Source organism: Neopelma chrysocephalum, unplaced genomic scaffold, assembly GCF_003984885.1.
Source record: "Neopelma chrysocephalum unplaced genomic scaffold, ASM398488v2 Primary Assembly neopelma1_97, whole genome shotgun sequence".
Lineage (NCBI taxonomy): Eukaryota > Metazoa > Chordata > Aves > Passeriformes > Pipridae > Neopelma > Neopelma chrysocephalum.
Genome location: NW_020897760.1, coordinates 3,501,501 through 3,528,277, shown reverse-complemented (window position 1 = coordinate 3,528,277; position 26,777 = coordinate 3,501,501). Strand labels below are relative to the sequence as shown.

The 26,777-nt window shown below is 41.0% G+C and overlaps 1 protein-coding gene across 1 annotated transcript; it reads left to right on the top strand.

Annotated features, from left to right (window-relative positions):
- The first annotated feature begins 3,343 nt into the window (after positions 1-3,343).
- MCOLN2 (mucolipin 2) lies at positions 3,344-24,618 on the top strand. Its single transcript, XM_027694260.1, has 14 exons — positions 3,344-3,475; positions 6,548-6,707; positions 8,460-8,633; positions 12,059-12,197; positions 12,791-12,878; positions 13,026-13,122; positions 13,578-13,677; positions 15,156-15,271; positions 16,702-16,851; positions 18,154-18,255; positions 18,378-18,500; positions 21,353-21,559; positions 22,936-23,051; positions 24,056-24,618. The coding sequence occupies exons 1-14, from the start codon at positions 3,426-3,428 to the stop codon at positions 24,090-24,092; spliced, it is 1,659 nt and encodes a 552-aa protein (XP_027550061.1). The 5' UTR covers positions 3,344-3,425; the 3' UTR covers positions 24,093-24,618.
- Positions 24,619-26,777: the final 2,159 nt, after the last annotated feature.

Below are 26,777 nucleotides of genomic sequence, written 5' to 3'. Positions count from 1 at the left end.
TAGGAGCAGAACAGAAAACCGAAGGGAAACATATTTTTGATAACTTGCATTTGTGAGCAACGTTGCTGGAGCTGTGTGTGACAATGTATAATGTTGGGGAGGACACTGAATATGTTCTGTCTGAATGCTTACACACTGTAAATGTGCTACAATAAACACTTCCAGCTGCAGTAAGTATTGGATGTGTCAGTATTCATCTTAAGAGTAAATATGTTGCTAGGTTATAGGAGCTTTGTTTATTAATAACACTATACAGTTTCTGGCATCAAACAGTGTGGGGAGTGTGTGGACTTGGATTTCCTGTAGTCAAGACAGTCCCTGTGGACTCTGGTGAGGACCTGTTTCCGGCTGATCCCATTTAACAGCATTTCAGAATTTGCCATAGAAACAAATATTCAAGCATTAAACCTCACACTAAAAATGCTACTCAAGTTTAGCAAAGGCAAACTAAATACAAGGTGCAGGCAGAACAGATCTGAACAGTATCTGAAAGTTTTGTGTATTGAGGCCCTTGCCTTTTAATGGTCACCTAAGATTGAAGACTTTTGTAGCTTTTCAATAAGACACAAGGCAGTCTTGCCTCAAAAAGCAAATATTAAATGACCATGTTTTCTCTTGACACATTAAATTCCTTGTGGATCTTTGACAACACACAAAATATAATGTGCACATCACTATTGTAAAAAGTAGTTTGTGCAAGAAATTCTGACAAGGATGGCAAGCACTTTCAGATAATGAAGTGCAGCAGACTGATTTACAAGGCTTTTTCATGCAGAGTAAAGAGAAACATAAGATTATTAAATCACTTAAAATGCAGATGCCTTTTGTAAGCAGCTGTGGAATACTTTGTTTTCCAATACAATTGGAAGGCAAGAAGTAGTCTAATTTCATTTAGAAATGAGGCAGAGCAAATGCTTTGTTACTATTAATTTAAGAAACTGGCAACAAATTTCAACAAAATTTGGCACAGCTCTAAAATATCAAATTGTTACAGTTTTATAATAGCAGAGGGAAAGCATGTTAATAGAAGCCTGCAGTATGAGCATAAGGCATGGAAAGCTACAATCGCTGACGCCAAAGCAAGAAAAGATACTGTATATAGAGTCTTTCTATTCCTAACAGAAGCAGAGAAGTGTGATGTCAAAACATGGTTTCTGTTGCCTGAAGGGCAAACTTCACTGTAAAGCATGTTTTGCAGTAAAATCCCTGGTAGGGTCTTTTAAGTGATGACCTGTGTTTGTGCTACAGCTAAAAAGTCAATCAACTGAGATGCTGAAATTAATTGGAAAACCACGCTCTGTTACTTCTGCTGAACTCCACAACTTTGAATTTAGCGTTGCTGGCAGTTGTGTGGGTTTGGGAAGGAAAGAGTTGATGAAAGACAACTTGCCTTCAAACAGTTATGGGCAGAAGCAGAGTGTGAAGCCAGAGGGGAGGGCTGTCTAAAAGTAGGAGAAGGATGTGTAAAACAAAGGAAAAGAGGTGACAGCTGCTTACAAAGTTAGCAGAGCAGCATTTGCACATTTCTGGCTATGGGTGCAGCCTGATACAGTGGGAAAGAAGAGCAGTAGCCTGGAAGGTTACTGGATTACAACTGCTCAAAATGTCCACTTCTGACTGGAAAAATAAATGCTGCTTGTATTACATATCTGATACATATTTATATTTTGGGTTTTTTAAAGAAAAAAACCAGACAAACACGTGTTGTTTACCTTGGTGCTACTGCTGGCAATCTAGGTGCTTATGTCCAGATTTCTGATCTGTTTGATCCTTGGTGTTTAGGATCTCCATCTGCCTGAGTATTTCGTTTGCCTGAGAAGAAGCCAGTCAGTGCTGTGTTTTCTAGCCTACTGGCTGCATTTGAGATGAAGTGCAGCAGGCTGCTGCTGTTGCATGTGTGGTGAGGCTTTTTTATCTTATTTTGTGTCAATACATTATGTGCTGGCTATGGCTTTGCAGAGCCGTGTGACAATGATCTTCTTATAAAAAAACCCCTTGTGACTTCAAGCAGTATCAGTGATCTCAACATTAGCAATGCCAGTAGCACATGTAAAGCTGCATCCTGGAGACATCGGTATCTTTATGCTGATGCAATCAAGCAGGCACAGATAGAACTGTAAAATGCAGTGGGGGAGAGCAAGGAAGCAGATAATGCATCGGATAAACTCATGCTTAAAAAAGCTATCCTAAGCAAAACAGGGCTTTCAGCCCTGACCAAGAAGTTGTGGACAGGTAAGAGAGTTTCTTTGTTCTGATTCTCACTGGGCTCTGGAAAGAGTTGCCCGAAAAATACAGATATTTAGTACTTCCTTGTGAAAATCAGTCGCAGGGTGCTAAACTGGGTAACGGCTGTTTTCATACCAAGGCTTATTTCAATGCCAATGTTTTGCATATCCTTACAGGAAGAACTTCTTGTTTTCAGCAGAGCCCAGATCTATTTACAGAATGAAACTATACTGAGAGGAAGAGAGAGGTGGGGGCCTTACTTGTTTCTAAGTACCAGTTTTTATGTTGGATTTAAGCACATTCTCAAAGGAAGGTAAACAGTGTGCACATAAAAGAGGAAGAAATCAAATTCAGATATGCTAATACCTATCCAGTACTAAAATGTGTAAAGGCATAATTTATCAAGGGATGGGGGATGGTGACGGAGACAGAATGCAGGACAGCACACAGATGCTGCTGTAAAAGACCAAACCTGTGGCTGCATCTATCAGGAGCACCTTCCTGCCTGAGGCAGTACCTCATACCAGGTGCTTCAGAGGAAGCCTTCAGAAAACTTTCATGCATGAGCTGACACAATGCTCTTGCAGTTAATGTTGAGTAACTTCACATAGATGTTTGTCTGGGGTTTTGTTCCTTCTTCTCTCTTAAACTGTGTGACCATAACCAAACACAGCATCATCTGAGAACATTATGTAAGAATCCTATACTGCCCATGCCCACCGTGTGGGCAGGTAGAGAGCTCAGTTGCTGCAATGAAGCCTCTTGTGAGTCTGCAATCTGTTTTGAACACCCTAGTTTGGAGTAACTGCGTTAAGCCACGTCCTCTGAGGAACCAAGTACCTCTTGAGCTGCAAGACGACCCGCTCTGTAGTAGCTAATCTCACCTGACAGTCTTCCCCGCACGTTATCTCCGTGCCTACAACTAACTACCAGCTGGCAGTAAGGCGACTACAGAGTCTACTCTCGTAGCAAGAGCCCGCGCACCGGAGGGCGGCGGTGGGGCAGGGGTAGCCGGGGCCGCAGGGCACGTGGGCGGCGGGCGCCCTCCTCCGCCGGGCCCATAAAGGCGGCGCGGCCCGTGGGGCAGCGAGTGGGGTTCGCCGGTGGCACGGAGCTGCACGGCCCCGGCTCCCCCTGTCCGCCCCCGCGGACTGCCGGAGCCCTGCCCTGCCCGGGCAGCGGCCGAGCCCCGCGGCCCCATGGAGATCTCGCTCAAGTACCTGCCCGGCGGGCGGGCGGCCGCCAGCGGGTGAGCGGAGCGGAGCGCAGCGGAGCGGGACGGGACGGGACGGGGCGGGCGCGGCGCCGTCCCTTCGGGTCACCCCGCCCGGCGGGAGCGGGGTCAGGGCGCTCCTTCGGCAGCGGCTGCGGGAGGGAGCGCAGCGCCCCAGGGCGGGGGCCCGGCCCATCCCGCCGGCGGGGGCCGCGACAGCGGGCGTGCCCCCTGCTCCGGGACGGCCGCTGCGGAGGGGCCGGGGGGCAGCGGGCGGAGGTGGTGCTCCAGACTCTTGTTTGGATCTCCTGCACAAGGTAGGTCCTGTCCTCCCGCCGGGGAGGCTGGTGAGCAGCGGAGGCTCGGCCGCTGCCGCGGCGGTGCACGGAGGGCACGGAGCGGTCCGTGTGTTCCCCCGATCCGGCTGCGCGGGGGCTGCGGCGGCTCCTCCCGCGGCAGCCGAGCGCTGGGTGACCTTGGCAGCTCTGCACAGGGGGGCTTTCCCCTCAGTTTCCGAGTTCGCTTTCCTGAGAAGTGCGAGGCGATGTCCTCCTTTAGGCGAGTGCTGAGCTTAGTAGAGATCGTGAAGGTGAAGCCCAGGCTGATACGTAGAACGCGATTCGGTGATATTCCCCCCCCCCCCCCCGTTTTTCTCTCCTTCTTCCCCCCTTAACACCTCATCAATCTCGTTAATACTTCTTCGAGAGCTAGAGCTCAAATAGACAAATGTTTCTGATCTGGAGCTGTGATGGACACTGTTAGTGTTGCTATAGTAGTGAGTTACTCGTTAAAAAAACTGACTATGCTCACTTACTAAGTATATTAGCTACTTGGTGCTTTTTCTGCTAGGTGAAGAGCTAAGTATTAAAAACGTATTTCATGAGTAGGTAGCTGCAAATTGTAGTCCTTACTGTTGAAATCTCTTCCTTAAGCAGAATGCTGAGCCTTAAAGTGCCTCGCTACAAAACGTTGTCTGAACAGACTGACCTACCAGACACAGCATTGCAGTGGTGGTTAAAGTAATGCAGCTGTTAGAATTGAGTTAGTAACAGTTATTATATATGACACATGACACCTGGATATGCATCTAAGCATTCAGAGTAGAGTTAGTCTTCATTCACAAAAAATTCCCCTCAGTCAATGTTTTACAAAGCATACTATGGAAACCTGTTGAGAGGTGTTAATTACACTTGTGCATCTGAATTGAATTGTTTAATTTCTCTATTTTGAGTTAGGTGCTTTATTTGTATTATTTTTAGATTATCAGCCTAATAACCATTTGGTACAACTAGATCGTTTGTTTTAGATGTAATGTCACTGTTAATCTCTTGGAGCTTTTAAACTTCTTTAATGCTTTGGTTGAAGGTTCTAGTTCTGCAGATTTAATACAGTCTATTTAGATGTAATTTTGAATCTATCCTAGAAATGAATGGATTGAAAAACAATTGCTGTAATTGAGCTGTTGCCAGTGAATTATTTTTTAAATACTACACCACAGAACACTTGTTCTATACTGGAAGACAAAGTCCAACAGTTTTTTGTTTGCTTGCGCTCTTTTTAGAGATCTGTCACTTTTGATATACTTTTACTGGAAGCTTGGGAAGGATTTTGCTGAAGTCTTGGAGTGGTCCTTATGTCATACCCTCCTGCTTTAAATCTCAACCAGATCCAGCTTTCCTCTTTCTTTCCCACCTACTCCTATGACTCTCAGTCTGGGTTAGCTCTTGTTCATTGTGTACCCACACAAAAGTTTCTGCCTGTTCAAGAGAAGCTTGTACAGGAGCAGCGATGTCTTTGAGTGTCAATGCAGGATTGAAGTTCGTATGTACCTGTTTCCTTAGACAATGCTCACAGCAATAATTACCATGTGCATTTCTGTCAGGTGTGTTTACATTTTTCAAAGTTTTTGTATCTTAAAGTTTATTTAAGCTAGTCCAGTATGTTTTTAGTATAAATTTAAATAGACGTGCAGTTCACAGTTTCTTTTTCTTAAAAATTTGCCATGCTTTTCCTACCTCAAAAACCAAAATCGTCTTACCTCCCATCCTCTTCATGAACAATTGATTTAAGGCTGTGTAATAAGGATGACTTTTGAACTTCTAATGTTAAAATAGATTTTTTGTTTTTTTCACTTCCTCTTCTGAGGAAACACCACAGTGTCAACTTTACTGTGTTTTCTTAACTTAAATTTCTCTTCTTGCAGGACAGCTGGTTCTAGCAAATCAGATGTGCTTTGTGGTCTACAGTTTTGGCTTAAATAACTGTACACTTCAGACAGATGAGGACACAGAAAGTAAAAATGCATCTGAAAACTTTTGGGTTTGACCCTGAGAGAAAATGTCATCCTTTATAAATTTCAGAACATCAGGAATGATGTTCTGAATAGTAAATGGGACTGATAATCAGTCAGTGTCAAATATAAACCTCTTAACACATAAAGGGGGGGGGGAAAATTAAAAGTTTCTGATCTGTGTGTGAAACAGGAAAGTTCTGAAAATTACGGTACTGGAAGATAGGGTTAAAATGATGAGGAGAAGGGGAAAGTTTTCAATGTCCCATTCAGCTGAGAAGGAGAAACATAAGGTGATTTAAGACATCTACGACAACAGTCCTCTGTGCTTGATCCTCTGATTTTTACATGCCCAGATATTTAGATAAATAAATGGCTATGAATTTAGCCCTGAAAACTGCATGTTAATAACAGAAATGTGTGCAAAGCCTGCTCTGGTTGTTTAAGACGCTTTTTTCTGCTTGTAGAATGTGGGTTATTCAGACAGATGTGTTAACACATTTGAAACAGAATACATCTTTCTTTCAAATATGTATTTTTAAGAAAGAGAGAAATGTTGACCTTATATTGCTATTCCAGGTACTCTTATTTATGCCTGTTTCCTGATAGTTAGTCTAAATGCTGTTCTGATGATCTAATGTGATTGAATAATTTTTAATGATGTGATCATAGGGAAATATTTTTTGCATTTTGCTGTAAAACAAACAAAACTATTTCAGACCTTTTATGTCATGTGGTGATCTGAGGTGAAACTGCATTGAGGAAATTGTCTGTCAAAGCATTCTGTTGGTTTCTAATTAATATGTTATTTATGGCAGAAATATGATGACTCAGTCAGATTTAGATCTGAAAGAGACGACTTTGAAAGAGGATTTGAAGTTTTACTTCATGAACCCATGTGAGAAATACAGAGCAAGACGTCAAATACCATGGAAACTGGCTTTGCAGGTTTTGAAGATACTTATGGTTACTACACAGGTAATGCTGTGTTTTTACTCTTAATAAGAGTAGCAATGATGTGCAAGAGAAGTAGGTATGTGGTTCTGGGCCTTTGCCATCCCTGGATATTTGTTACTGACCTGAACTTCCCACTTAAATCCATAAAGAAAAAATACTATGATAGGTGTTTCAAGGGGGAAGAGTAACATAGGTTACAAAAGCCTCCTGGAGATTTTGGAGCAGCATTTGACCAGGTATTTTGCTTTTTTGGCATAATACTTTAAAGCAAATTACTCTTCCCATTAAATCCAGCACTGTCTTCAGGCTTCTTGTCATGTTTTTAGATTATAATTTCACTGGACTATTTCAAAAGTGATATTTTCTGATACCTAATCAGAAACTTGAAATGTACATGTTCAATGTGGAAATGCTATGGTCTGTGGTGATGATGGGATGACTGGGCTACAGGTATTGGATGTGCCCCATACTTCTGTTGTCAAATAATGCATTTGAATAGTTGAGTACTGGTTGAGGTACTAGATAGAAGCAAAGAAGAGGGTGTTTTTCAACTGTGCTGGTATCACGGTGTAGTTGGTTATTTTACAGTCCACTAATAAATAGTGACTCAGTGTGGAGGGAAGCAAAATGGGACACACATATAAGTAGAAATTACTTTTTCTGAACCTTTGAAATGCAAGACTCTGACATCTGACAGTTTGCAAGAACAGCTAAGTATATGGGCTGAATTGTAGGATTCCAGGTTTGTGTTTGACTGGCCCACTAAAATAAAGCATAACCCTGGCTTACATGTCCCAGTGCTTTATCAACTGTGACAGGCTCTCTGGCCCCACTTGGTGGGGTCTGGCCTCTACTGTGCTGTGCTGTGCCCAAATCCTGACAGGGCTCTATCCACAGTGGTTGGTCTTTCTAGGCAAAAGTTCAGGTTTTTTGCTTGCAGTTTCTCACTCTTGCTTCTTCCCTACTTCTGTCAGATTCTTGTGGGGCTTGGAAACTCCCTGCAGTAATGAGACAGGTTCACCTTTGCTGCTTGTAAGCATTTTAAACCTAGGATGAAGGGTTAGCTGTTTGGGGCTTGGGATATCCTCCTGCTGCTGTGCCTGTGAAGAAACTCTTGTTGCTTGGTTTTTCAGCTTCTAGGCTCTGTTTGTTTTCCTTGGTGATGGGGGGGAAGAATGGGAATGTCCATATAGTAGGGCAACACGTGGCCTCAGTAGTAACTCTTCTGTCTGCTGTTGCTTCTTGTTAAAGCCTCCTTAATCAGCATCTGGGTCAGGCAGGTGATACTTTTTGTTGCTGTAGGGTCCCACATAGATCTGCTCTAATCCTATGCCATGCCAGAGGTAGAAAAGGTGCAGGAATTTGTCCCCTAGCAAAGCAGACCATTTCAGGGGTAGTAGGCTGTGCTCTTAAGTTAGCTCATCAGCCATTTGCATCCTCCACAAAGGTTTTGGCAAGTTCTGGTTAGAGTTTTTTTGGTCCACGATATGTAAAAGTTGCCTGTGATGTAGCTGTAGCTGTCCATTTCAGTTGCTGTAAGTTTTGGAATCAGATTTATGTTTCTCTTACCCTGCATGTGGTAACCTTGACTTTAGTAGTCTTATGGCATTAGCTAACAGGTTCTTTGCTCTTATCATAGCAGAGTTACAGCAACAGGCACCTGTTTGCTTTGTATTTACTATAATTGAGAGCTGTTTCCAAAATGCTGCTGCTTGACCAGTGTACAAAATACATATCTGTGTGTGTTGGTTGTTTTTTTTTTTCTCTTGTCAGCTTGTTTTTTTTGGTTTGAGTAACCAATTGGTGGTCTCATTCAAAGAGGAAAACACTGTTGCTTTCAAACACCTATTCCTGAAAGGCTATTCTGGAGTTGATGAAGATGACTACAGCTGCAGTATATATACACAACAGGATGCTTATGATAGCATTTTTTATGTTATTAATCAGGTAAGTGTGTGTGTGTTTATGTTATAGCTGAAGGTATAGCTATAAACTTCTGCTAAGGTTCTGGTTTTTTGTTTCCGTTCTTGGATTTCAGTTTTTATATTTCAGTGAATCAGTGTAGATCTGGTGTCCTGAAATTCGTATGCAGCTGTCTGCATTTTTGTCTCTGGAAGATGAATCTGAACTAGAATTTTATTCAGGTAGTGCATAATACCAAAATCCAGAAAGTTTGAAAATCTGTCATCTTGCATGAACTAAAACCTTGATTTAGGTCTTACTTTGAAGACCTATGGGCCTGAATATACCTATGCATGGCATTCAAAAAATTTGTGCTTACAGTTATACTGAATTACAGCTTTGTAGTGAGCACCAGGGGCCTCAGAATGGGGAATACAGTACTTCCAGGAGTGTAGGGGCACTTGCCTTGGTTAGGGATGGTATTTTAAAGAACAGTCCCTTTACAATTTTCAGAGGAAAGTTAACAAATCTAAGATGAAAATTCAGTAAATATTTTTAATATTAATACATTCAGAAGTTATAATATGAAAGACTGCCTGTGGAATATGAAACATCTCTTGTGTTTGAGGATGACGATAAGCCCAGAAATGATTAACCTTGGATGAATGGAAAGTGGCTTTAAACTTCCTTTCATTTTCACTGGCCTTGGTACATCAGCTCTGATGCTTGGATTAAAGCAGTCACTGTTGCTGCTGTCAGCTACACCCAGAAGCATCTGGGATTTGCAGGGGAGCAAAGGGCAGTATCTCATTCTTAAACACCCACTCATGTCAGGGCTTGTTGCTCCCCTGTGCTCTCTATGCTACAGCAGAGCCATCAGCAGATCAAATGTGCTGTCCCTGCTCTGCTGGACTCTCACTCCTGGCATGTTAAATGAGTGGTGAAGTATTCTCAGTCTCCCTTTGAACTCTCAACATTGCCACTGTTTCTGCAATAAACTGGGCTTTTATTTACTTCCTTGCTTGCTTTGTCTCACTCTCCTTCTTTTGTAGGCACTAAGGCTGAGGTGAAGTCCAGATACAAGACAGTAGAGAAATAATAGCTTTATATCCTCAAGAATGAGCCAGTGTGTGATACAGGCATCACAAAAAGGTCTCTTCATAAGATGTCAATGTGGTATAAATGTAGTCATATCCTTTAAGGAGATTTAACCTGTGAAATCTGTGTGCTTTAGTGTCATATGGAATTGTGAGGCTTTTATATTTCATGTAAGAATTCAGAAAGCATGCCTACAGTTAAATTTTATGACTAGTGTTACTTTCATTTGTTTGTTTTTAAAGAGTACCTTCTGCAAAGAGCCAAACCAGATGACTCCCAACCTAAAAGCAAGGGTTTTTTTATTTTGAGATGGGCAGCTAGAAGCCAGGGATTTTGGTGCTTTGTTTTGAGTTTTAATTTGAAATGCATGATTGGGTGGGTAAAGCAGAAGAATACGATATTACAGAAGATAGTGATAGTGCACAGCTACAAACAACAACAAGCCAACAACATAAAAACCCAAACATACTTTTACACTTGCAAGAGTACACAGGTTTTCCTTGCTTCTCTACTGGGGGTAAGTCTAGAAGATTCTATTATGAAGAAGCTGTGTGAAGTTGTTACTCTTGTGCCCTGCCCTGTGGCAGAGGCTGTAGGACCAGGATGTCCTGCTGCCTGCTCTGTCTGGGGCTGCTTAGAAATGTATAAACAGGAATCCTGCTTTTAGTTTTTCATAGTGTTGTTTGAAAGTGGCATGTGGGTAACCCAGTGCCACGTGCTGTGCTGTCAGGAGGGCAGAGCCTGAGAGCACACATGGACAGAGCAGTGGCTGCTGCATGCAGTGATCTGGAGATGTCCTCAGAGGGGTGAAGAGCTGTGACTAACTACTGTTTCCACTCACTTGACCTGCCTTAGTCAGACTGACAGGGTACAGAGGCCGTGCTTTTTCTCCTGGGCTGTCTAAACTTGTTGCAAGCTCAGCTGTGAGTACTTGAAGCAGCACTGCAAGGCAGAGCTTGGGACAGAAGTGTGGTAGTTTCTGTTGCAGTTCCTTTTGGACATGAAGCATGTGGCTGTTGATGACTGGTGTGATTCTGTACCCCACAAGATGGGCTATTGGCCATAATGCCCATAGGAAGAGGGAAATAGGATGACACTGAATGCTGCATAATAAAAAGTTCATGTTGAAGGGGGAAATGGACTAATCTGTATCAAAGCCAGCTGAACAATTTTTTTTTAAGGAATAGGAAACCTTGCCTAACTTACTTCAGGCCTCTGAAAAGCTAAATGCTTTCTTGAGAGCAGACCAGTGCTGTACACTGCCCTGAGCTCTTTCACTAGGTGTGGTAAAGATAAAAACTAACCAACTGTTGTGTTGATGCCTTCTTCCTCAAAAGGCCATGGCTCTGTCTGGCTTCTCTTGGACAATGTTAGCTGATGGGAAGCTGAGCTGGCAGGCAGCTCACTGCATAGTTAGTCATTGATCTTCTCAGCTGTTGAGGAGCCAAGGGCTACCAGAAGAGCTGTGCTCCAGGGGTTTGCCTCGTTAGTGCAGGACTGGAAGGTGTGAGTCCAGGGATCAGAGGGTAGACAGTAGATACCCAGAATGTGTGGAAGGCAAGTCAAGAGAGGACTGACCTTAAATGAAGCCTTGCTGATGCTCAGGACTGATCCATGTTTGGACAATGCTTGCTTTGGCATAGCTTTATTTGCTTCCACTTTTAGTCCTTGTTTTCCAAGTGTATGAAGAAGGTGACTTGTGCTGTATTTGGAGTAAGTGGAAAAAGTAAGTACCTTCCTCACAGGCATGTTTTCAGCTGCTTCCGTGCTTGTGTAAAGCAGGCAGGTTAAATTATGTTTGGAGGCTGCTCAAGCTCTGTGTATGTTCCTTGGTTGCTGGTTATTTAGGGAATGCGTGACTTCCCTCTTCTGTAGTCACACAGGGAGCAGCTTTGGTTTTGTTCTCGGCATGGATTTGATAAGAACTGTGGCTTGGATTGTATGTAAAGTGATCAAGTTTCAAGTGGTGTGAAAACTATCACTTTCATGAAAGCATAAGATATCCCTGGAGTGTGTGTGGTTACCAGCAATACTGCACTGAAGTCTCTGCCAGGCATCTAATTAAAAGCTGTCTGCTGGCTTGCTGTCTGGCACATCTGTGATCATTTGCAGGCAGCCCAGTAGGTACAGGGCTCATGGGCACTGTGTCACCAGGATGCCTGTCACTACTAATTAGTGGCCAGTAGCCCTCTAGTCTGTAAACTGAGTCATGGGACTTCCATCTCATGGGAAGCTTTTATGTGAAAATAAAGATTTTTTTTTTAATGTAAAAACCTGTATTGATACACAGAACTTTGAGGTTGCAATTTACTATATAATGCAAAAAAGATGACTGTCTCTAACTTCCACTTCTGCTTTTGTTTCTAAACTAGTACAGGCATTTAAAGAACATATCCCTGGGGATGCTTGGTTATGAAGGATCAGGTTTAAAAATCTGTAAACAACAGTACAAGAGAGGCACAATGCTTCCATCCAATGATACGCTGAACATAGATGTTTCTACTGAAACAGGTACAATACTGTTGTACTTAAAAAATATCTTGCTGTGGAGTACTTATATTCTAATGCTATATCAGTAAAGCTTAAAAGCAGTAGCTTTTTGTGTGGCAGTTACAGGAAAATTCCCATGCCTCTTGCTTATTTCCCTCTTGGTTTTTAGTACCTATCTAGAAATGGCAGCTGTGCAGATTATAAAAGGCTGTCTTCAGCTACTGTTGTTGGTTTGTAGAGGTCTTTAGGGTTGATGATGGGGGGTGGGTTTTTTGGTGTTTCTTGGGGTTTTTTTAGGTTGTTCCATTTGGTGTTTTTTTTTAAACACAGCTTCCCCCACTCAGTGCAGAAGGTTCAAATACAGAATTCTGGGTGCTGCTAAGTCTGTGCCATCAGTGGGTGTGTGTCCTTACTGCCTCTCAGAGCTGAGTCCTGACTGCTTAGCTGCTCAAGAGTTAATACACAAACCTGCTTCTGACCCCACTAGGTGGGCTCTGTATGGATAGGTTTGCTCAGAATTAATGTTTTGCGTGATTAGGACCTGATTATCTCAGTTTTGTACTACTTTTTATGTGATGTTTTTAAGATTACATCTTTTCCTCTTCTCTTTCCAGAATGTGTCTTTTTAAAGCCAGAGGAGCTAGCTGGTAAGAAGGCAGAACTGAAGCTGAACTCTTCTTTTTTCAATCTTGAATTTTACAGGTAAAGTGATGGGGATTTTTTTAGTATTTCAGCTTGTCCTTTCGTATTAATATGGTGGATTCTGATTTGTGCAATTTGTGTATGTGTGTACATTTTTTTATTTTATACAATATTTAAATATTTTTATACACTTTTTCAAACATCCAGGCTAATACAGGTTGAAATCTCCTTCAAGCTGAAAGGCATTGCTCTACAGACAATCCATGCCCGTGAATTGCCTGACTGCTATGCATTTCAAAACACTGTAAGTGAATATGGGCTATGGCACTTCCAACACTGTGTATGTAAGGAGAGCTTAAGCTCAGGTGTAGGTATCATCCTTGTATCGAGACTGCAAGAGATGCAGTTGAGCATGTCCTGGCCTTTAGCCCTCCTTCCCAAAGGCTGCTGAAATGGTGTTGCTATGGTACAGTGTTGTTTTGTAACATGTTCCAGTTGTAACTTTATAACCTGAGAAGGGAATAAGGAATTGTTCTTCTAAAGGTTAAATGTGGAGTTTGGCTTCTTGGAATACTGCTTGTTATGCAATGTATGTCATGTTCTCAAATTACATCTACACCATCATTTATGGTGAGAACTTTCTTAAAGCTTACCTGACCAACAATATTAACACATACTATGTCCAAAGCACTTAGCAGGATTTGTTTTCTGGAATGAAATCTTGCTAGTCTTGTTTCTGATACAGTTCTGTGTTTTCAGATAACTTTCAATAATAGAGCCCACAGTGGAAAAATCAAAATCTACTTTGATAGTGACACTGATATTCAGGAATGCAAAGACTGGCACATATTTAGCCCTGGTAAGTATGGTACATGTGTGTTTGTGTGCCAGCAGTTATGCATCTCCCAGCACTTTCCCTGGTCTATAACAGTCTGTCCAGCAAGACATTGGCCATCCTGTTCATCCTCCTCCTGCCCTTAAAACAAGACAATGCAACTTGCCTAATGCGACTCATTACCTCTTGCTAACTAAGAGTTAGGAAATAATTTCTTCTGTGAGAGTGTTGTGGTGAGATGGCAGGTTCATATCTGTAGACCGTTGTGTGTTAGCAGTAAGCTCTACCTGCAAGGAGGATGTTTCTTCTGTAGATTTTTAATTGTTCTGCTCTCTGAGATGACTCAAATAATTTAATCCACTAACACAGGTAAATTTGCAACTGAAGCCTTCTGCAGCTTTCAATTAATTTTTTTCTCTAACTAAGTAAAGCTTATTATTTCTGAAAGTGGATTTTTTTTTGCCACTGCTGCTAGATTTAATGATGTGTATGAGCAAAGGCTGGCATCTGCCATGTATTTCTAGTGTTAAGACTTGGTGTGACAGCTCAGGAGTGTGCAGTAAAGGCCCCTTAGAGGAATAGTAGCTGTGACAGCGCTCTGCAACTGCTTCTCCTATGTGTTGACTTGCTGTAAAGGACTGTGATGGAGCAATGTTTTTCAGTGTGCTAGAGAGTATCTTGATTAAAAAATATGTCAAGTGGCCTGCCTCTTACCTGGGCAAAGCCAGCTTTTCTCTGATAACACCATGTTGTACTGATATTAAAGTGATATCTTGTAGTATGTTCTGAACAACTACAAAGTGTCCTGGCTTGCATCTGTGTACACTAATTTTTTGTGGCTGTCTTTCAACTAGTTGTTCCTTAGTAGTTTATTTTGCATCTAATAAGTAGCCGAGGAAGCATGCATCATTCTGTAATACAGGTGAGTTGAAATGCTATTACAACAACTAAAAATGAGTTTTGGTCTGTATTTCATGTAGTTAAAAATGTATGTTGTGAAAAAGATAGGGACAATTGATGTGAGGAAGCAAAGGAAAACACCTAATTTGCATTCACATGATGGCTTCTAAACTTGTGGATGAAAAAAATACTGTATAGAAAGTCAAGTAAGTTTCTTATTGCAGACAATGGTGGGAATTTTCTTTTTAATTTAATGATACAGGCCAAATCTGCATTTCTTTTAGCCTATGTAGTTGTAACACTGTGAGAGCACAGATGGACAGGTGAAAAAGGGGATACCTGTAATAATATACCCATTTTGGGGTTTATTTTGAAGAACATGAACTTGCTTTTTGTTCTTGTGGTCCAACCTCCACGACTGTCTTGATGTAATTCTCTGCTTAGTTGTGCTTAAGATATGCTTGCAGGAAGAATATATCTTACAACCCATCTGTTTATGGGGTGAGTGTGTTGGAGCACAAATTGTTACAAAGTGTCATATAATTTGCATTTAAAGAGATGTGAAAAAATTAACCTTACTTCATTTCTTTGACTTCTTACAGTTCTCCAGAAGAACACTCAGTATATTCTAGTCTTTGATGGATTTGTCATTTTATGTTGCTTTACTTCTCTCATCCTTTGCACACGATCCATTGTTCTTGCCTTGAGACTACAAAGGGTAAGCACAGTGCTCGTGATCTCAATACTGATTTGGTCTCTGCCTTCTTTGCTGCTGGTCTTTTGAAGGGGTATGTTTGGAAATGTTGAGTAACATTTTTTTCAGTGAACTCAAAACATCTGTTGCGAGATGTTCTTCTCGTACTGTTATCTCTGAACAATTGCTAGCTGAATTGGTTTTATTTCTGTTTGCGTAGTGCTATAATATGGAGGTTTTGTTGCATCTCTCAAGGGCAAAAGAAGGACACTTTTTGTCCAGGATTTTACACAAAAAGACTTCTGAGTCTTTGTGCTGTGAACATGTCCTGCATCTTCAAAACATAAATTCCTTCTTCCTTGGTTCAGAGTAGAATTCCCATAGAGGTTTTGTCATAAATTAATGTCTTAATGAACGTCCCTCAAAGCCAGCTCTAACTGGAGGGAATGTAAAGCATAGCATATAGTCTGACTATGGCTGGTTGTTTTTGTGGTGTGGGGTTTTTGATTGTTTGTTTGTTGTTGTTGTTTGGGGTTTTTTTTTGTTTGGTTGTTTTTTTGTTGGGTTTTTTTGTCTTTCTGGGGTTGGAACCACCCTTTTTCAGTTCTTCTTTCCTTCTTCTTGCTTTATAATCCCTAATCAGTCTGCTGTCATCTTCTTCTCTTCTCACCCTTCTTTGCAGACTGAGACTAGCCCTGTCCAGCTTCCTCTCAAGTTGCTTGCAGAGCTTTATGTAAGCAGACTTGGTTTTTTGTGGTCAAAATACTGGTGCAGAAACACAAGCTGGACCCTGAGATGTGCTAGCTTGTACCTAGTAATTAGCACAAACTTTGTAAGCATGTGGCTTATGAGAGTTAGAAAAAGATTCCAGGGTAGGTAGGATATGAAAGCACAGATACTTGTTTATCTTGCTCAATATATCCTTTTCGTAGCTTGGAAACAAGACCAAGGGTGAAGAGCACACGACTCAACAAAGGCATTGTCAAACTGCTGTCAGGAATAGGGGCATCACATTTATTCATGAGCAAAAAGGGCATGTGAAAGCAGATGGGCAGTGTTAGGCATGGAAGTGATATTGTCTGTTCTATTGGAAATGAGAGCTCTTGTCTTGTACTTGAGTTATTACCTTTTTCAGTTCTTTAGTTCAATGACCTTGCTCTGTTGGAGGGGGATAGAAACTGTTGTAAAGGAGATAACAACCATGGCTAGGCTAGGGGGGATTGGTTATGAAATCAACTGTTCTGTGGAAAGTTTGTTTTCACTGACTTAAACCCATCTTAATTTTTTTTCCAGTTTATTTCTGTTGCTATTGAGAATTAGTTTTAAACTATTATTCCAGCAAATACTATAGGAAAAGGAGGTATGTGAAACTTGAGCATTGCTACACTAGGGCGTCTGTACATATTTTTCATCTAAGGTGACCTGTAACTAAACATCTGAATTCTTGTCTATAGAGATTTGTGAATTTCTTCTTGGAGAAGTATAAGCGTCGTGTCTGCCATGCTGATCAGCTGGAGTTCATAAATGGATGGTATGTCCTGGTAATTATCAGTGATGTGATGACAATCATTGGGTCAATCCTAAAAATGGAAATAAAAGCTAAGGTGAGAGTTTAATACCTCAGCTAAAATACTGGCCTTGTTACAACCATGTGTAATGTGCTTTAACTTGGGGACAAATGAAAGTGAGCTATAATAGTCAATAGTCATCTGTTTACTTCTGCTGGTTCATTTCCTATTGCTGCTTTGACTAATAACTGCTTTCAGTCACTCTTCCCTAAGTCCTTCAATAAGCTATTTAAGCATCTTATTTCCACGGTGCTAAGACCCCTAATCCCTGGTATAGGACATGTGGGTAGACAGTTCCTATCAAAAAAACCCAACAATACGTGTTGTTAGTTCTGTAAGAAGTAGTAGCACATAGTAGTACAGGGAAACCAAGAGTCATCCCCTTGGGTACAACAAGGGTCTTGATGGCTTGTAGGGCTGCAAAAATGGGTGATACAGCTTGCTTTCCTGGCAGTCATAGGCACAGACTGTCACCTGCTCATCCCAGTCTGGGCTTGCTGAAATCAATGTGCTTTGTTCAGCTGGCAGCTCTTCAGGAGGCTTTTTGGGTTTGTTTGTTTTTGTCTAGTTTGTTTGGTTTTTTTCTTCAATAGGTGCATGCCAACAACTCATGTGTTCACAAAACTTTGTATTCTGGGAAAAACAGAGTAGGTAGTGTGCTGCTGCTGTTTCACGTGTACTAAGGCTCAAAGGGCAGGTGCCCAGAGTGGCCTTCAGAGGAACACTCAGAATCCTCTAGCTATATGGTGAGGTGGGGATTGAGGGTAGGAAAGCTTGATCTAGATGACTATCTTGTGCTTACTGCAACCAGTTTTAGCCTTCTAAAGTAAAGTGCAAGTAGATTTGGTTATAAACTTCACTGTAGTAAAAACCATGTTCAGGTTCTGAACATCTAGCAGAGAACTTATTCAGAGATGTAAATACATATGGCACGAAAAGGTTTGTAGTCCCAAGGCTCACTTTTCATTTAAATGATGGCTTATGTTTGTCTAAATAGTGAATGAGAGCTTCTTTGCCTAACAGTAGTAACCTTTTTTAAACAAAAATTGAGTTATTAAATCTAATTTTGAAACTGTTGTAGCCAAACTAAGGGCTTTTGTTCTTCCAGACTTTATGCAAAACTTCAAAAATATCAGCATAGTTGTACTTTTATTTGCAGCACGGTTGCATTTGAATGATCTCAGTAAATAACCACAGTACACATTGATCTGATTTTTGTAATGTAGCAACATCCTTTCAATGTTGAACTGCCCCACTTTGTTTGAACTGCTGGAACTTGAATAACTGTCATACCTACTGCTTTGTAACTTGACTACCTGCTCTATTTGGATCCCTCAGAACCTCGCAAGTTACGATGTCTGCAGCATTTTACTGGGAACATCAACTTTGTTTGTCTGGGTTGGAGTCATCAGATACCTGGGATATTTTCAAACCTACAATGTAAGGTGGAAATCAAATGTCTAATAATTAAAGCATGTATATATATTTATGTCACTTTATTCAGGTCTCTCTAATTTTTCTCTTCTTTTTTCTCTTCTCTTTTGCTGCACCCTGACTTGTAGGTACTCATTTTAACTATGCAGGCATCATTGCCAAAAGTGATAAGGTTTTGTTGTTGTGCTGGGATGATCTATCTTGGCTATACTTTTTGTGGTTGGATTGTCTTGGGACCTTATCATGAAAAGGTATGTCAGCAGTATCACTCCTTTTCTGGTCTAATGATGCATCTGTGTGTGTGTATAGCTCCAGTTATAACAACAGAAATACGTCTTAAATTAATATTTCTGTATAAAAGCTGTAATGTGAACATGGGAGTGTTTTTCCTTCCATGCATACCTTCTACCACCCGCTCCTTTTAACAAAATAACTGTATTTCTGCTTTTACTGTGTGCTTGAAATCAGTGTTACTTCCTACACCAAGCTGTTTTTGTAATGAGTGGATGGTTTACCCAGGCCTGGAGAGGACTCAGAGGAGACCTCATTGCAGTCTATAACTTCCTCGTGAGCAGAAGAGGAGGGTCAGGCACTGATCTCTGCTCCGTGGGGACCAGGGACAGGACCCGAGGGAATGGCCTGAAGTTGTGCCAGGGGAGGTTTAGGTTAAATATTAGAAAAAGGTTTTTCACCCAGAGAGTGATTGGGTGCTGGAACAGGCTCCCCAGGGCAGTGGTCACAGCACCAAGCCTGGCAGAGTTCAAGAGAGCATTGGACAATGCTCTCAGGCACACGGTGTTACTCTTGGGGATGGTCCTGTGCAGGCCCAGGAGTTGGGCTCGATGATCCTTGAGGGTTCCTCCTAACTCAGCATATTGTGTAGTTCTGTGTGATCTCTTTCGCCCTCTTCTGGCAATCCCCGTTCAGTTCACTTTTCCTTTTTTTTTTTTTTTTGGAATCTCCTTGGCTCTGACTTTGTTTTTCCAAATCTTTCCCAGGCCATGTAACTTCAGCCCCTAAATTATGACTCATAAAGGGGTGGATGAATGCTTGTCTTATTTACTTTGCTTCCTGTGTGTGGGTGTGTTGTGGATGTGTTTGTTTGTCTTCCTCAGGTTAGTATCAAAGTGTGTGCCTGGCATGTCTTGTCTGAAACCTGGGTGCAGGAGCAAGGCTTTGTACATTCTAAAACACAAGCAAAAACTACCCTAAAGCCTGTTTGTTTTTCCTCTTGGCAGATGCTCTATGTGACAGTTTGCAAAAAGGCAGGTTCCCGTTGTGTCAAATTCTAGATGTCTGTTAAAGACTGACAGATGTATGAGTTCTCATTCTTGATCTCTGGTTGCACACAGTATATATGTAACAGAGAGACATGCTGCAGTGCTTGATTCGGATTCTTGTGCCCCACATCCTCCCGACCTGTAATTCTCTGCTTTGAGCAGTGTAGGTATTCAGTCTGCACCCGTTCCAGGTTGATGATGATATATTTCTCTGTGGGATGCTGGATGCACTGGGATCCTCTGCCAACACTAGAGGCTCAACTGTTTAAAACAGGCAGAGCATAAGTACTGTTGTAACTTCCCTGCATCAAGTATGTTAATCATTTGAGCAAAATGAAGTGTAGTCAATAATATGCTTATCTATGAAAATATTACATCTTGCCAAAGTATTAGAGATCAATGTCAAGGACGGCAGCTGTAGCTCTGGGGGGAGTTCCTGTTCCTGCCAGTTCCCCAGTGTCCCATGGGAAGGTGATGTGACACTGCCCAGGGCAGGGCTGGCTTCCTGGGGCTCTCCAGCCATCCAAGCTGGCCCTGGTAAGAAATGAGAAGAGCCTTCCCTGATGTGCAGAAACACCAGAAAACTCCTTATGCTCAAAAATACAGAAATACATATGTTGCTTTTCCTTCTTCTGCTGCAGTCAGAGTGAGTGGGTATCCTGCATTTTGTGTTTTGTCAATCCAGGGTCTTACAGGTGAGCAGTCCTTAGCAGGTCTCTGTGTCTGCATCAAAACTTGTGGGTTGCTCAGAAATTACCCATGCCATGCACCCTTTCTTCTCAGATAACGTACTGCTGAGTTTCACATAGCTTTAAAGTTCAATAAAAACAATAATAACAAAATAAACCATAGGTGTAAACCAGACCTGCTGTTCCTGTGCAACCATATGTTCTCCTTACAAGTATGTCTCTTGACACCTTCTCAATATAGGACCACAATTCAAGTGAGCATAGTCGTGTTACTTCATTGATAATAGTCACATTAAAGCATTGTGCATTAATTCTTATTGTCTAATAAAGTATAGTTAATGAATACAGTTATTTGGAGAGCCAGGGCAAGAGGGGACAGTGTGCTTACTGGGTAGCTGAATGGAATTTAGCCTCAGGACACATTCCAACTTGGGGAAAAGGCTAGAATTTCAGAGAATGTCCTTGAAATGAAACCATGATTTTTGTGCAAGGTGTATTTCAGTAGCTTCACAATTCAGCTATAGATTGTACCTACAGCTCAGAAAGGGCTTTCTGAATAGATTATGTTATGGCATGACAAATTTAGTTTAGACCATTCAAGCTCTGAAGGCCATGTACTACCACTAGTTCCTTAATACAGTATTGATTTATTACCCATCCTCCAGTAATGCTGCAGAGCTGGGAAACCAGAGGATGTGGATTCTGTTCCCAGCGTACTACCACTGATTTACGGTATAGATTCTGTGAAATCATTTTATCTGTGCTTTGGCAAATGGAACGATATTTTTCTGCTGGCCTAAAATTGCTTAAAATTCAGTAACTTTAACTTTCTGTAGTGGTCAGATATTGACTGCTCTGCCTGTTGAGCATCACAAGTTTATTTCTTGATAATAAATCTTATGTCTGATGTCAATATCGCGCTTAGTCAAGATTATATTTCTACATGGTTCTATTGCTGACATGTACGTTTTGGCCTGAATATACAGTAAAGTGTGGTAGCATGTAATTGTCTGGGTTGGGTTTTTTCTTCTGCTATGCGTAAAAGTCAGAAGTGGGTTTTTTTTAACTTTCCCTTTAAATATGGGTGATTTGATCTTCACATTCTACTAATAACTTGTACTCTTTATTTTCTAGTTTGAAGATCTGAACACAGTGGCTGAATGTCTGTTTTCTTTGGTTAATGGTGATGATATGTTTGCAACATTTGCTCAAATCCAGCAGAAGAGCACGTTGGTGTGGAGGTTCAGCCGGTTATATCTGTATTCCTTCATTAGTCTGTTTATATATATGATCCTCAGCCTTTTTATTGCTCTCATTACTGACTCCTATGACACCATAAAGGTAAAACATTTGTTTTCTGTTACATTTCTAATCAGATTTGTATTCATTCTTGTTAATCACTTAAACACCATACTATCTAGTATTAGTTATGATGAGATTATTGAAATCTTTTAGTTTAGTCTGTGTCAAAATTGGGAGGATGACTGGGTAGTCATTCAAATGACTAAGCAATAATTGGTTTGAAAAATTATCCTGTGTGTGTTTCAATGTTCTGTTTTCTGCTGCTTCACCTGGCTTCAAAAGTATAACAGCTAATGGAAGTGTAAATGGAAGGATGAGTGGAAAAAATTAATTTTTAAGTATAGATACATAGAGCTATATCAGCCTTGTTTGGAGTGAATGTTTCTTCTCATGGCATCAAAAGATGAGGTCAGGAAAGGTTTGCTCATATCTCAGAGATACGCCTTTGGCAGGAGTTTGGCAAGGTTCAAGCAGATAACTCTAAAGTCATTTAAGACTGTCATTAAGATACATCTGGCTTGCTTAATGTGCTGCTTGGAAATGTATGGTTAACAGGAAATGTGTTCTGAAAGACCCTTCTCATTCAAGTTAAAATTGTGCCATCCATTTCCAGTATGAACAGTCTGAAAGTGAAGCCAAATTTTCAAGAATTACCTTTAGTTCTTGACCTCAAGTGCTGTCTCCCCTTTGTGCTCCTGGTAGCCTCAGTGACCAATGGGAAGGAAATGTGGATCATGCTCTTCAGCTCTTGTCTTTCTTGTCTTGGTGTCAGAGAAACAAGCCAGCAGAATAAGACTTGTCTGGCATGAACTACAACTTCCAGACTGTGCAAGAGCTCCACTTTCTAAGCATCTCCAAATATAACTTAACTGTCTGTGCTTCTGAGTTTAGTGAACGATCTGACCTGCAAAACAGTGTTTTGCTGTTACTCTTCCCTCTGAGCACTACATGTGGATCAATTGGGAGTTATTTCAGTATGCTGAACTTGTGTTTTTCATAGCATTTCTTCACATGGCAATGTTGAATATCCACACTAGGGCCCTTCAAATCCAGCATTAGAGTTCTTAGGGCTAATGATCCCAGGGCACTCACAGTGAGCACAGCAGCTCCCTGTGAACAAGGGAGAATCAATTAATGCCAGGATGACCTGAGATCACTTGCTAGGCCTTATGGACCGCAAACAAAACATAAGAGAATCTCTGAACAACATGAATTTTCTGTCACTTAGGTTGCTTTGTTCCACCAGCTATGTATGTGGTGTTTCTGGGGTGGGATTGGGCTTTTTCCTTTCCACAGCAATACTGGACAAATGAACCAAATAGTCTGGTTTTACTATCATACTCTACAGGAAATTTTAGAACATTTTGTGCCCAGTAACTTCTCATGTGTTATAAATAAAACACTTCTTCTTTCAGAAATACCAACAAAGTGGTTTTCCAGTAACAGATCTACATGAATTTCTAAAAGACCATGACAGTGCTGGCTACAGAAAAGACCAGACTTCTGTGCCATTCATCTGCTGCTGCAGGAGGTCAGTAGTGTGTTTTCCTGAGAAGTACACTAGTTGGCATCTCACTGCAGAGTGCTGTTTCACAAATGCTGGAGCATCCAGAATTTAGCCTGTGTGATGTTTGGATGCTTTTGTTCCTCTTGTACTCTACTTGGTGTTATATCTTTAGTCAGCTGATGATACAACAATTCTGATTGTAAACACATGTTTTAAGTGTTATACTCTTATGAAAAATACCATGGAGGAGCTGATGGAAGGACAGTGGAGTATAGCATGAAACTACCAAGGATTCAGGAGCAAACCAAGTCTCTGCTTCTTAGGGTTTTGCAAGTCAAATGTTTCTAAAAAGCTTTACTGCTAAGCTTGGAGTAGTAGCAGAAAGTCAGAGAATATGTAATTCAGCCAGGGATTGGTGCTTAATCCCAAAGCTATGCTGTGTCTACAAGGCAAACTGTTTGAATACCATCTGTCAGAATATTGGAAACACTGGTGTCTTGTTGCTGCCAAACTCAGGCCTGGCAGTGGTCCTTTTTAAGGTGGTGGTGAGAGATGAAAATCCCATGTAGTGTTTGCTGGTCTGAGAGTTGATTCTTAGAGTTTTGTATCTGAGGACACCTAACACCTCACAACCAAAAAGGAACGTGTGAGATGATGGGCAGGTACCCCAGCAGTTGTTGTGGACACTTGAAAGCCAGCTAGTTAACAAGAACTCCAGCCAGGTACAGCTTCAGGTTTCATATGCAAGTCGTTGTCCAGAATGAGAGATTTTTGTCTGCTGGACCACAATAAATATACTTCACTGTAATACACTGCGCAGTATTGAGGGCACAACCCTAGTAGTTGGAGTGAAAATCTAGAGCTTTTCCTACTGTAGCAGTTTCTGCTTGATTGTCCCAGTGCAGATGTTGGGAGTTGCTGAAATGGGAGAGCATAGAACAGAAAGATCAAAACTCAGTTTGTATGGCTAAATGCTTCCTATTGCATTTCTTGCTGAATGGAGAATTGTGAATTTTTTTCTTTTGCAGACAACAGAGTGATGATGACTTGATACTTATTAATTGATGACTGCACATTGAAATTCACCACTAATAAATGCAAAGAGAGCCAAGTGGTACGGAGAAGAATAATTCTCCAGATTGCAATGAAACCCACCATCTGGACCTGCCTCATGAACAGACTAGTCTTACCTAATTAAAGTTTTTTGGGGAAAAAAGATATTAATGTGACATCACTGGCTAACCATCAGGAGAGCCCAGAAGCTGTGTCTGGAGGAGAGCTGTGAAGAACTCTGTATTCTTGCTTCAAGTTCTGTCACATTAAAGAAGACTTATCCTTGAGCATTGTCTGTGGGAGCTCTGTTTGCTAATCAGCTCTAGGAGGAAGGAAAGTGGCCCTGAATGAACTGTTGTTGTTAATAAGGAAAAGAATTATATGAAAATAATTTTTATAAAATAATTCTGTGTTAAAAAGTATTAAATAAAAGGTAACCAAGAAAAGAGGAGTTTTTCACTTGAAGTGATGCATTCAGCCTGTCATTTGTACTTGGCACATTTCACTTATTTCAAATAAATTTCTGTAAAACTAAAAAGCTGCTCAAAAGTGCAAAATAATTGCGGTTCTCCCTCTTGTATATCATTTTAACACAAACCACTTATAGGTCACAGTCTATTCTTTAATAGCTTTACTAAAAAGCAGTTTGTTATCCTTTTTATGGCTGTCCGTTCTATTATACCCACAATATTTGATTTGTACTGTGTCTGGATTAAACTTACTGCTTTAGCACTTCCAGTATAGTAGTGCATAGGTATTAGCCAAGTACTTCTGGGAACTTTCAGGGGTGCTGAATGCCCCTGGGGTGGGTGGACTGTCATATTAGGTACTTCACTTTGTCCACTATCAACTCCCTAAAAATACTCTTTAGTAGATGATGTCAGTGTGTTGGCTAGGACTTGGTCTTGCTATGTGTTCTTTACTGCTGATGGTCTCTACGAGTTCTGGCTTGTTAGTGTTTTGAATGGCAAAGGCAATTCAAAACACTAATGAGTGAGGTGAGTGGCAGCTTTTTCTTTCCCTGTTTGTTTTGTTTATTTTTAAATCTCCTGCCTCGTGCTTACCTTCCTAACAATAAAATTTTTTTTGTTGAAAGTGAATGCTATTATGCCTTGCTTAGGCTGCAGCTAAGTGTCTAGAACAGGTGTTTTTCATGTCAGTATTTTGATGCATCCAGGCTCTACAAATTTAAATGCTTCTCTTGCTGAAATGTCTTTGGGACAGAATTTTCTCCCCATCCCAGTCTGAGCAATGTGGCCTCATCTATTACTAGAGCTTGTGGCTATAAACAAAATTGCTACCAATAATCAAGACTTTGTGCTGTTAGCAGAGATTTTCTGTAATTTGTCTTTTCGTCAAAGATGCTAATTGCATGATCTAGAACAGAGAATTACTGTCTTCCACTCAGGACAGAAGAGCCAGCTTTTCTCCTGGTGTTCATCTGCAGAACTTGTTTGGATCAATGTTAGCCTTCTAGTGTATGCTCTGGGGCCCTGGGTAACCCAAGTGCTCTTCTGCAGACTTCAGAATGGTCAGCATTAACTGATTGCCAGCAGTTTTGTGTCCCATACAATGTGCAATCTTTACTTTGTTGTGTGTAAGATGTTGGTGTTTTCTGAATTTGCTGGTATTTTACTGATAGCTTTCTGGAATGTCTCTAAATCATACAGTTCCAGCACATCTGAAAATGAAGTGTATTTTCCTTATTACTCTGTCATGCCAGTACTTAGAGAAATCTTAGGTGAGAAACTTAAATTTAGAAAATGCAGATACTAATGCTCTGTATGTGGATAATTAGTTATATAAGGTATGAACAGTGACAGGCTCATGGTCCCCTGAGGCCTTGTGCCTCTCTTCCCTAAAGCAGGTGAGGTACATCCTGTACCCTTGGTGTTGTGAGCCATAGTGAAGGTGCTGTGGCTCCTCGCTCAAGCTCCAACTCCAACTATCTTTTTCCAGTTTTAGTAGGACATTGAATGCGACCTGCCAAAGCCATTGCTCAGATAAATACTTGTTTGTGAGAGAATCCTCAGGGAATGAGGAAAAGTACTATCAACATGGATTATAATAACATACTTGTAGAGAGTACTTACAATTTCTAACTCATTTTAAGACTTAATTTCTGTAATGGAATCATAAAGCTTTCTTGTCCAGTATTGATTTTTTTTATTGTTTAAAGCATATGAGTTGCTTGCTAGCTAGACTGCTGCTTCAGCCCTACCATATTACAGCAGTTCACTAATGTGTTGTAGAAACAGAAAACTAATGGCACAGAAACTAATGTGTTGTCTTCACCATCTGGTGTTCTGTTTTTTTTTCCTCTTGGAAAAGAAAGATAAGAGCCACTTGCTGGAGGTTTTTACAGGCTCTCTATTCCACAGAGATTAAACTTAATGGCATATGTTGACTCTTAATCCTGCACATTAATACAGGTTTGAACACAGTTGCTGAATGATAGGTGGTCTCACTCCAGCTGCTAAGGAGGTGATGCAAAGTAATGGAAGCAGAACTGAAGCATAAACTTTTGCAAACTGGTGTGAAAAAAAGCCCGTTGCTTTCCATTGTCTTGTTCTCTGGGAATAAGAAGCTTTGCTGGTTGCTTATAGGACTTTACCAAAGGAGGAGAGAAATGGATGAGAGAGTGAGAAGGCTGCAGAAACAGGCAGGAAGGAAGAAAATTTCCTAAGCCATCTTCAA